This window comes from Stegostoma tigrinum, chromosome 10 (assembly GCF_030684315.1).
Source record: "Stegostoma tigrinum isolate sSteTig4 chromosome 10, sSteTig4.hap1, whole genome shotgun sequence".
Taxonomy (NCBI): Eukaryota; Metazoa; Chordata; class Chondrichthyes; order Orectolobiformes; family Stegostomatidae; genus Stegostoma; species Stegostoma tigrinum.
The window spans coordinates 76,956,027-76,967,501 of NC_081363.1; the positions used below are offsets into that span (position 1 = coordinate 76,956,027).

At 41.4% G+C, this 11,475-nt stretch overlaps 1 protein-coding gene across 2 annotated transcripts; it reads right to left on the reverse strand.

Annotated features, from left to right (window-relative positions):
* Nucleotides 1-73: 73 nt before the first annotated feature.
* Nucleotides 74-11,264, reverse strand: srp14 (signal recognition particle 14). Of its 2 annotated transcripts, none has more exons than XM_048538508.1 (5): nucleotides 11,158-11,264; nucleotides 10,502-10,574; nucleotides 4,916-5,031; nucleotides 3,731-3,763; nucleotides 74-949 (listed from the first exon to the last, which is right to left on the reverse strand). In XM_048538508.1, exons 1-5 carry the CDS (start codon nucleotides 11,179-11,181, stop codon nucleotides 860-862), a joined length of 336 nt encoding a protein of 111 aa, XP_048394465.1. In that variant the 5' UTR covers nucleotides 11,182-11,264; the 3' UTR covers nucleotides 74-859. The 2 variants fall into 2 exon arrangements, with proteins under 2 accessions (XP_048394465.1, XP_048394464.1); XM_048538507.1 differs by lacking the exon at nucleotides 11,158-11,264 and adding an exon at nucleotides 11,015-11,050.
* Nucleotides 11,265-11,475: the final 211 nt, after the last annotated feature.

The following is an 11,475-nucleotide window of genomic DNA, read 5'->3' on the forward strand; positions in this document are numbered from 1 at the left end:
CACCGAGCCACAAATTAAACCCACAAATTATTAGCAGCATGAACACCATATAAAATTAACCTTAGTGTAATAAAATGGTTCAGAAAGCCTTTATTTTAGTTTATACACAGCTCTGCAACAATTAACCTATAACCCCAGTTGAAAACAAAATCAGCTCCAGCTGATCAGTGAAAGATAGCAACAAAATTCTCCTTTATATATTTGGCCAAAAGATACATCTCTCTCTTTGATTTCAGAGAACACATTGTAGAACATCCTTATGACAAGCAGGGTAAAGAAGATGAGGATCCTCTCTTCACAGGGCAGTGACAACCCCTGTAATTCATTTCACAAAGGGTTTGGTTTCATTACTGAATATTAGAGAATATCTCTGCTTCTGCAGGAATGTCCAGGGTTGCATCCAGGGCCAGGCTGAATGGGTGCATAGGTGTCAAATTATTTAGTGAAATCTAGTGCACATCACTGATATTGAAAAACTAATTAAAGATAGGAGAAATTTACCCTACATGCCCATGATGTAAAACCTGCAAAATCCTAGCGAAGGTTATGTTTGGGTCGTGCACAGCAACACTTTGCAATAAATATGCGAAAGCATGAATAAGGTGACATGCTACCAGGGACACAGTTATCAGACACATCAGTGGTCAAGATGCATTTCCATTGAGGTCCTGGCAGAAACAAGTTTCATCTCCCACCCTACTGCCAATTCCTCCACATCTCCATGCAACTGATGTCTATTTTAAAAACAAAAGCAAGTAACTAAAGTTGATTGCAGTCTAAGGGTCTTATGTTAGATATGGGACTAGCCAAAGCTGTCTCCTCCAATAGCTTGTCCCCTGTTGCCGTGACAGCAGTTCAGTCACTGTGTGGCCTTGGTCTTCTTACTTTTGCTTTTCTTGTCTTTCTTCTTCAAGCCGTCCATGTGTGCCCGTAGCAGGTTTGAGTATGCCTAAAAACCCAAGAGAATTCAAACAGAACCCTTTAAAAGGGAGTTGTGCTGGACTATATCAACATGAAGTAAAAGACAGTTTTAAATCCTTCCAGCTAAACAAAATTGAGAGGGGGAGGAAAACAGGCAGTCAAAATGAATTTGGCTTGACAACTACTTCCCTAAAAGCTACTGCTGGTCTGGTTCCCAAGTAAACCTTCCAAACGGAGATCTTAAAGGCTGTTTCCAAGCTACACAAACATTTTATAAATATAGAACTGGAGACTGGCATTTATATAATATTTGCCATGTCCCAAATTATTTTACACATCAGTAGAACTTGATTGACTGTGGTCCTGGAGGTAAACTAGGAAATGCTGTGGGCAATTTGTGCACAGAAAGCACCCAGAAAAAAAATGCTACGATGAGCAAATCACGTGTGTCAGTGATGTCAGTCAAAGCATAAATAAATATCAGCCAGGACATCACAAAGCATTGACTGAACAGGCCTCAGTTTAACACTTCATACAAGGGATGATACACTAACAATTCCACACTCTCTTCAAATACTTTACCAGTAGGGCTAGTCTAGATTCTGATCTGAGGTTTAAAGTGAGGCTTGATCTCACAACCTTCCAGTGCCTACAAAAGTGCCACCCACAGAGCCTAGGCGCTGCAACTAACGCAAAATCAGAGTCAGGTTATCTCCAATTCACCACTGCACTGGCAATGGGCAATAGGCAGCAAGTCAACCTTGAAACAGCATGCCCGAGCCAGGCAGGTCTACTGTACCTGAAGATGTTGCTGCTTACCTGTTTATCATTTTCAATAACAGGTCTATTGTGCTCCAGGAGACAGCTGTTCTAGCAGTTTATCTGATCTCTCTGGCTACATCTTGAATGACATTAATGTAAATCACTAAACCTCAGACTCCCAAGATCAAATTTTAACCTCAACTGGAGCTACTCATTTTATTTTAAAGTAAAGCATGATGTTTTATTTTGCTTCAATCTTGACCTTTCCAATACACTCTTGGAAGCCTCCAATTTTATCTGCACTGCTTGTATCCAATCTGGAATCACATCCTGTTAAACCATCATCCCCATATTCACTGACCAACTCAAACTTTGGTCAAGCGTCACCCGGATTTGAAAAATTCTTACCTTTGGAAAGATTTAAAAACTATGCCCCTCCCCCACTATTAATCCTACCTTTGTCACCACCTTCTCTAGCTCACAAGTGCCCAAAATTGAACACACTGAGTTTGGGCAAGGTCAGAAATCAGACAAGGCCAGGTTATAGTTCAACAGGTTTATTTGAAATCAGAAGCTTTCAGAGTACAGCCCCTTTGTCGGGTGAAGTGAGAGAGAGAGAGAAGCACAGAGACACAGAATTTATAGGTAGAGAGATCAAAAGGTCATACAAGTGGTGTGAGTGGAGCGTCAAATAATAAGTCTCTGCAGGTAATCAAAAGTGTCAGATGGTGTGAGTAAAGCATCAACAGCTGAATAACAAACAAAAGGATAATCTACAATACAACTAAATGAGGCATAAAGAGAATTACAAAAAATTAAAAACAATGTGGTGTTGGAGACAAACAAAATGACCGAAATAACATAATAGGTATAACAGTCATATGCCAAGGGTCTAACAAAAGTAGTGAGTAATCCAATAAGTAATAAGCACCTCCACATCACACCAAGTTTGGGGCCTTGTCCAACCGCACACCCTAAGGCCCACAACTGACGGTCATGCCTTTAGCTACAAAGGAACATAGCTCACCTTTGAAGATGATCCACATAACCTACCTGTGACCAGATTTTTTTTTGTCACCTATTTTAACATTTCTATTTTTGGCCCTGGCTTTGAAACTTTCTTCAAATGTTAACAGGTGCAATAAAATGCAAGTCGTTGCCAATGTACATCAGCATTAAACATCTCGTCTCATCTTTGGACTGGAAGGGTGCTCCTAAATTATTCTGAGTAATAAACAAACAGGCAAAAGGTTTGGAGTTTCTTTGGTCCGTTTTATTTTTCTAATCAGTTCTGCAGTTGTGCCCATCTCCAAGAAGGCATGGTGACATCTGGTGGTGTGCAATTGCATTGCATATTGTTCACCTTACCAAGGAAACAGATGTGAAAAACATGATGGGAAAATAAACATCCACCGTCGTTATCTGCAATCTCACCCTGATCAGATGCCCATGATTATCAACTGATCAGGAGCAGGCACCCCGGTCTATTCGACCCTACTTGCCGCGAGAGATCCTAACCTTAGGTGGGATCAGCTAATTCATCGAGGGTACAGGTTCAGTTCTGCTGTGACCCATAGCAGAAGCAGTAGGGGCTCAAAGGCAGAACAGCTGCCTCCTATTTGAGTTACTAAAGATTGCTGGTCATCTTAACTGGCTAGTGCTTGTTGCACAGACAGAACTGAAGAAACTGAAGAATAGGATGTGCAAAAGGAATCACTGGGTCAAAGTGGTCATCAGGTTGTACTGACTGTTAACGCCTACTTTTGTTAATAAGGCATCTCCACAGGAGATTGTCTGCAGTTGGTATGACCCTGGGAGAATTACGGCAGACTATTCCACAAATTGATACATCATTCTTCCTCCCCACCCTATGTGCAGCCTCTTGAAAAGAGAAGTGCTCAAGATAAAGAGACAGGCAACTTTTCACAGCAGTGGCTACCACCCTTTGTTATAGCTAGTGCGTTAGTTACATGAGCCTGTAAAGTTGGCTGAATAAAGGTCACCACTGTAATGGCATACATTGCACGAAGAAAGTATACAGACTTACCATCTGAAACCTGTTCACTTCTTTGGAGCTAATCTGAAAGAAGTAAAAAGTAGAGATTTAAATACACCAATATTGAATGTACAGGGAGTACCTTACCACCACCTAAGCATAAAGGTGAAAAGTTCAGGCCTGTTAAACATCCATCCATGCACACAAACACTACATTGTTCAGAGCAAGCCTGAGAGAATAGACTCAGGAACTTGGTTCCCCAAAAGTTCGTGGGCACTGGGAACTAATTGAAACTTTGAATTAAAAAAAAACCTACCGAACATAGACTTTAAATGTCACTTGGGACTACAAAATTTAAATATTGTTGAAAAGACAGTTTTCTTTACTAGAGGGTCTAAAAATAAGAGTTCTCCCATTTAAAACAACAGTTAACAAGAATTTCTCTCAAAGCCATTAGTCTGTGGAATTCTCTTCCTCAGAGCAGCAGAAACTAGATTATGAACATATTCAAAGTGGAATTAGACAGATCTTTGATTTCCACAGTAGAAGGTCATTGTGGTGGGAGGGGAGACAGGAAAGTGGAGGTCAGATATATAAAGTAAATTAGATCAGTCGTGAATTTAGTAAAGCAGGCTTAAAGAACTAAATGGCCTATACTTCCTTCTAATCCAGAAGTTTGTCCATGGCAGAAGATTGTCATTTAGTACTCATCACAACAAATGCAGAATGTCAAATTTCAAATGATCATAACAAATTATACTATAGGAGAAAGGATTCAGCTTGGCCAAAGCTTTACCAAGGAGAGATAACCAAGGAACTATATCCGTCCCAAGCTCCCAGGTAATTCAAAACAAAAAGGCACACGGAGATTGGACATATTCTTTTTGTTTGCACATAACATGTACCTACCTATGAACTCTTCAATACGATAATATCTAAGACAATCAAATGAATTAATGCCTGCAGAATAAATTGTTGAGGTTTTGAAATGTGGCATTCTTGCATTTGTCCTGCTGAGGGGGACAAAAAGCTTGAGCAACGTATCTCATTTGTCAGCAAGACTTTCATTCATTAAGCACATCAGGGGACATGATTCATAGGTAGCTAACTGGAGCTAAAGTATAGATCAGCCACACTCTGACTAAGAGGAACAGTAAATCTGATGGGCTGAACAGCCTCCTCACCCCATTTAGATATTAGCTACAGTTAGTGGTCATTCTCCTCCTTACACTTACCACTGTGCTGATCTTCTTCTTCTTCCCATCAGTTGCCCTTAGTAGACACTTATTGTCAGCAGGTTCAAAGGTATTAGGGTTTCCTTTCCGTGGAACTGGCTTTGTCCGACCATCATCTACAGAAAAGGTGCACATTACATTTCTCTTAAATTCACCTACCTCAATTTATACCCCTCCCTATCTCTGTGGCATCTCCAACTCTTACAGATCATTTCATTGCTCTACCATTGGTAGCTGTAACTTCAGTTTCTTAGGCACTGACCTCAAGCTCCTGAGCAAACCCTCCCTCTCCACCCTGAAGAAAATGCCTATTTGACCAAACAGTTGATCATCTGCCTTGATATCTCATGTGACACTCACGTAGTTGACATTATAATGTTATTTATGCAGCTCCTGTGAAATGCTTTGTGCCTTTTTTTGCATTAATGCTATATAAACAATGTATGGTTGATATACAGATATACGAAGGTAAATCTTCTCATGGCACACCTGACTTTTATCCATTCAAATGCCGGATGGGACGAATCACTACACTAGAGACTACTTAGTTCATCTATCATGCTGATAGAACTCAGATACAATTGTAATGTTCTCTCATCAGTCTCTATTATTAGATTATAGCAGATCCAGACTCAAGGGGACACCTTTGACAATCATAGGTCTAAAATAATTTCTCTTTCAAGCCTATTGTACATGACAAGTATCAAATTACTCACGACATTCTAAAATAAATCAAAATAATTTACATTTTAAACAAACGATTACACAGTATTGCAGAGCAACAATGAGAAGCAGAGACAGCTATAGATTTTAATCTTGATCACTGCTTCCACTGTCTCAGTGACAGCATATAATAGGGATGGGTAAACGGACTCTCTAGGAATTGGGGGAATTACCTCAGATTTACAGAATAAATAAGTGCCTTGGGCCCAAGTTGCCCATGTCTGTATTCATGCTCCACCCAGGCCTCTTGCTCAACCTTTTCCTTTAGCCTCATTACATCCTGCAAATCCTTTCACTACTCATTCAGCTTAGCTTTAAGTACATTTGTGATTCACCTCAACTACTTCAGTGGCAGCAAGTTTTCACATTTTCACTATAAGATATTTCTCCTGAATTTTCGCTGGATTTATCAGTGACATGCATAGCCACTCACTCTGGCCTCAACTGGAAATATACATGCTAAATCTACCCTCTGGAAGTCTTAACTTTTTGAGATTATGATTTCGTTTACCTTTCAGCTTTTTTCTTTAAAAACAAAATTCTACCCAATACTCTTAACACAAACCATGCAGACCACATGGTGGCCAAGTCTTCGACAGGAAGTTCTCACAAATGTCTGTTTTAGCAAAGAGGATTGAAGAGAAAGAGACAGACTTCCCACCACACACACAATGACCACAACAGCCCTCTCTACTCCAGCTCTTTCACTCCAATATCCTGCCATAACCAAACGTGCATCATCGTAGGCAGGACCTCCCATACCACTGACCTCCACCACCTTGAAAGGCAATACAAAGACAATGTTGCAGAAGGTGCTGTAAGAAACTATAACCAAGTCATATCCTAACTTGGAAACTTAAATAGCTCCTTCATTGTAGATGGGTCAAAATAGAACAGTAATAGAACAGAACATTACAGCACAGTACAGGCCCTTCGGCCCACGGTGTTGTGCTGACCTGAAGCCCATCTAACCTACACTATTCCATGTACATCCATATGCTTATCCAATGACGACTTAAATGTACCTAAAGTTGGCGAATCTACTACTGTTGCAGGCAAAGCGTTCCATTCCCTTACTTCTGAGTAAAGAAACTACCTCTGACATCTGTCCTATATCTTTCACCCGTCAATTTAAAGCTATGCCCCCTATGCTCGCCATCACCATCCTAGGAAAAAGGCTCTCCCTATCCACCCTATCTAACCCCCTGATGATTTTATGTCTAATTAAGTCACCTCTCAACCTTCTCTAATGAAAACAGCCTAATCTAAATCATAACAGGTTTTAGGATTCTAGAATCCTAGTGGAAGCAGACCATTAGGCCCATTGAGAACACACCAAACCCCTGAAGTGCATTCCATCCCAGCAATGCTTTTTTCCACCCCCTTGGCGAAAGCACCCAGCTTGCTCATCACCAGATGGTGAATTTAGCACAGCCTATCCACCTACCCAGCATATCTTTGCACTGCAGAAACCCATGCAGACAGAATCTGCAAACCCAAAAGTCATCCAAAGGCAGAATCAAACCTGGGTCCCTGGCACTGAGACGGTGATAAGCAGTCAGCCACTGTACCATCTCTATTGATTGTTGTTTTGATCATGTCTTACTGTAATTTTGTTGTATATGTAGGATGCCTAAAATACTTTTGAATCCAACAAGATCACAAGTCAGTCAAATCATTAAAAACCTACCTTCAGGTACCCATCCCCCATAACAGGCAGAAATCAGGGACTCGAAATATTTGAAGGTTTAGTCACCCTCACGGTCTTATGGATATATTTTCATCAATAAACGCTGGCCTTATCCAGAGAAGGAATGATCAACTTTATTCAGATACATCTTTTCATTTCTCTAACTATACCTATTTTCAGTTTACACTATCATCACATTTGGTCATCTTCTGCTACTCCCCTATACGTACATTATATATGTGAAAAGCAAATATTTTCAGCGATATGAGGCAGAGAAAGTAGGACAACACTGGACAGCCCTTCCAAAGAACCAACATAGATAGAACGGTAAATGCAATATGAAATTAGGCAACTAATTCAATTGTTATTCACCACAGATCAGAAAGGGAGATGAAAGGAAATCTGTCACTCTCAATTAGCAATGAAGATTACCTCCCTGTTTCTGAAAAGGTCCCAGTGGATTATAATTTGCAAGAAAGGAAGATGACAAAACTCAAGGCCGTAGGCCAGTTAACATCACCCCAAAAAAAATCGGAAAAATGCAGAAATCTATCATTAAGGAAGTAATAATGGAACATTAAGAAAATCACAAGGTAAATGTTGGGATATTATGTTTGACAATTTTATTAGAGATCTTGAGAATGTAACAAGCATGGTACTAAAAGGGAAACTAGTTGAGGCAGAATATTTGGATTTCCAAAATGTATTTAATAAAGTGGCACATAAAAGATTGGACTTCACATTTTGAGCAGATTTACTAGCGTGGGTACAGGGATTGGCAAACTAACAGGAAACAGAGGGTCATTTTTAACATGGCTGACTCACTACTGGAGTGTCACAAGGATTTGTGCTGGGGCCTCAATTATTTATGATCTATATTAAATGACGTGAATTAAAGGAGTGAACGTACTGTAGCCAAATTTCTTGATGTCACAAAGATAGGATAGAAAGCAAACGAAGAGGAGAACACAATGTCTGTAAAAGAATACATGTAGATCAAGTGAGTGGGCAAATACTTGGCAACAATTTTGCAAAACGTGAGCTGATCTAATTTGCTGGAAAGAAGGGAAAAGCAGAATATTCAGAAGTCTATGGCACAGAGGGATCTTTCAAATGGGTCAATAAAATTACAGCATGTAATTAAAAGGGAAATTGAATGTTGGTCTTTTTTCTCAGAGTGACGGAGTATTAAAATGGGGAGGACTTGCCATTACTGTATACGACTGTACTCACAATTTGGTTTCCTTACTTAAAGAAGGTATACTTCAAATGGATTCAGTTCAAAGAGACTTGTCTCAGCTGATTCCTGGGAAGTAGGAGTTGTTCTATGAGGAAAGGTTAGGCCAATACTCATTGGGGTTTAGAAGAGCAAGGAGTGAATTATTCAAATAGGAAAGATTCCATTGAGCTTGACAGGGTAGTGGACAAGATGCTTCCCCTCATGGAGCAGTTTACAATCAAGGGCAAAGTTTAAAAATATGGGGTCTTCCATTTAAGACAGAGATGAGGAGGAATTTCATCTTAGACAGTTGTTGCTGTATGGGATCTCAGAGGGCCATGGAGTCAGGGTCATCAAATTTATTCAAGATTGAGCCAAACAGACGTTTCCTCAACAAGGGGGCCAACAGATATGGGGTCACTAAGCAAGGTGAAGTTAAAGCTATAATCAGCTTATCCCTTGATCTAACTGAATATTGGATCAGGGTCAAGAGGCTGAATTATGCTCCAAATTATAATCTTACTCAAAGCTCTGTAGGGGCTTGGCTGCAACTTCACCGCACATCATGAATATTATGCTACTCTGTGCAGTCACTGAACACCAGTTGGAAATCCTGAACAAAGGAGTACAATGCAAAAGAAAGAGCTAGATGGTTAACGAAAAATCCGGAAGCACTTTTATACAAAAGGTAGCAAAAATAACCCTATTAAAGGTCAAAGGGAGATGGTTAGATTTCAGTACTCAGAAAATGACCCTGAGCTTCCAGTTGCCTGCCATTAAAACACCACCATAATCCCTAGTATACATGGGCCTGCTGCAGTTCTCCAGTGAGGCTCGCTGTTCTTCCAACTTGCTCTGTCATTTTCTGCTAGGGAACCCTGCAGCCTTCAGGACTCAATGTCAACAATTTTATACCTGAACACCTTTCATTACCTCTATCCACCCCATACCCTACACCCAGTCATGACACAGGCTGCTTTCAGCATAGCCAATCCATTTTCATCTACTTATAGTCCCTATTACTAGCTTTTCTTGCTCCCTAGCTCACTGTTATTCATTCCTTTTGTCTCAGTGACCATCGTTCTCTCTCTTGCTGGGCTCCATCTCCCTCTATCTGCATACCGCCACCAACCCAACTTTCTTCAACACATATACCACATTTTACTAACTGCTAACAGGTCTAAAGAGGGGTCAATGAATTCAAAACATTAATACTGCTTTCTCTCCATAGATGATGATGCCAAACAGGTTTCTCTAGCAATATCTTTTTACGTTTTAGATTTCTAGCAGCTGTAGTTCTTTGTTTCATTAATTTGGTTATACTCTCTCTTGTTCAGGATGGTCCATGACAAGCATTTGCGTGGTGCAAATGTTACTTACATTTGCAGAAATTCATTACACACATTTATCAAAAGATAACCAGTATAAACACACATCAGCCAGGATCAAGTGAAAAGTGGAGTAAGATTGAGCTCTATTCTATAGAGCCAATTAAAAGTTATAACTTGCACCAATTTTCAAATATATCTTAACATTTATTTACAAAGTTAGGCAACTATAAGAAAACACCTCCAAACCCCAGAACCAGTTTAAAGGTGTGTTTATTTAAAGGGGTACTGGTGAATGCCCAGCAAATGCCCACCATTTGCAAAGCATACTAAACAAAAGTAACATTCAAATATAATAAAATGTGAAGCTGGATGAGCACAGCAGGCCCAGCAGCATCTCAGGAGCACAAAAGCTGACGTTTCGGGCCTAGACCCGCTCTCTGATGAAGGGTCTAGGCCCGAAACGTCAGCTTTTGTGCTCCTGAGATGCTGCTGGGCCTGCTGTGTTCATCCAGCCTCACATTTTATTATCTTGGATTCTTCAGCATCTGCAGTTCCCATTATCACTAACATTCAAATATTACTGCTTCCAATATAAAATAAACCTTGAATGTACAGAGACTCACATTTCTTCATGGTGAGGTAAATAGTTCCAGAGGTTCGACATTTCTGGAAGAGGCGGGTCAACTCAGTCAGAAACTACAGAAAGAAAGGAGTGTACACTGTCAGAGCATCAGAACATACAAGAGAAAATTTAACCATACCCCCACTGCCTGACTGCTACCCACCGCCCACTACACCAGTATTGCTCTACCACAGTGCTCAAATGAATTACACCAAACCCACAGCCATCTCCATCCCAGCACTGGTCCCCCTTCACACCTCCTCGTTCACCCACCCTTCCACCCCTGTTGCCTTGGCATCACCTCACATCCTCCTGTTCCCTCCGAGTGCTTCCCTATTCCCACTCAATCAAATTCCCTACTCATCTCCCACTGCCCAAGTCTTGCCAGTCCCTACAGTGGCACAAGTGCCCCACTCCAGCCCTCACAGGTCCAGTATTTCAGACACACCCACACCCCCACCCCCACCCCCGCCCCCGCCATTGCTCCCCACATATTCCAGTGTTACAGTATCACCTTTCCCCCCACCCCCGACATTTTGCCCTCACTGATTCCGCAGGCTCCAATCCCCATTGAAAAAAAAAGTGTTCGCGCACACGCCCCTTGGCCAAGTTACCAGCAACACCCTCCGCCTTCTCCTCCCTCCGCCCGCCTCTCACCGAGTCACTCTCCAGCAGCACCATCTCCAAACGCCTTCACCGGAAGTCACGCTGCCGCCGGAACTGCGTCACTCACCCACCCACCGACCGACGGAACCAGACCAGACCCGACCCGACCCGACCTGACTCGACTCCGACCGCGGACCGTGTTTTTCTTGGTGCACGTTTAATAGTTGGTTTCTAGGGCCCGGCCGCGCACCTTTCCGTGCCTTGCGACTTCATGGTAATTTCTGACATCAGTGTGTTAGAGTCCATCCAGCATCTTTGTTTAACTTTTAAAAGTCGGTGGCCTTATCACTACATATGGTGTCGACTTAG

Excerpts from the sequence above, each read along its gene's own strand:
- srp14 (XM_048538508.1), bottom strand. The coding sequence starts at position 11,181 with ATGGTGCTGCTGGAGAGTGACTCG. Across the intron at positions 5,032-10,501 it reads TTACCTCACCATGAAGAAAT|ATGATGGTCGGACAAAGCCA; the intron begins GTGAGTCTCTGT and ends CCTTTTCTGTAG. Across the intron at positions 3,764-4,915 it reads AGAAGAAGATCAGCACAGTG|ATTAGCTCCAAAGAAGTGAA; the intron begins GTAAGTGTAAGG and ends TACTTCTTTCAG.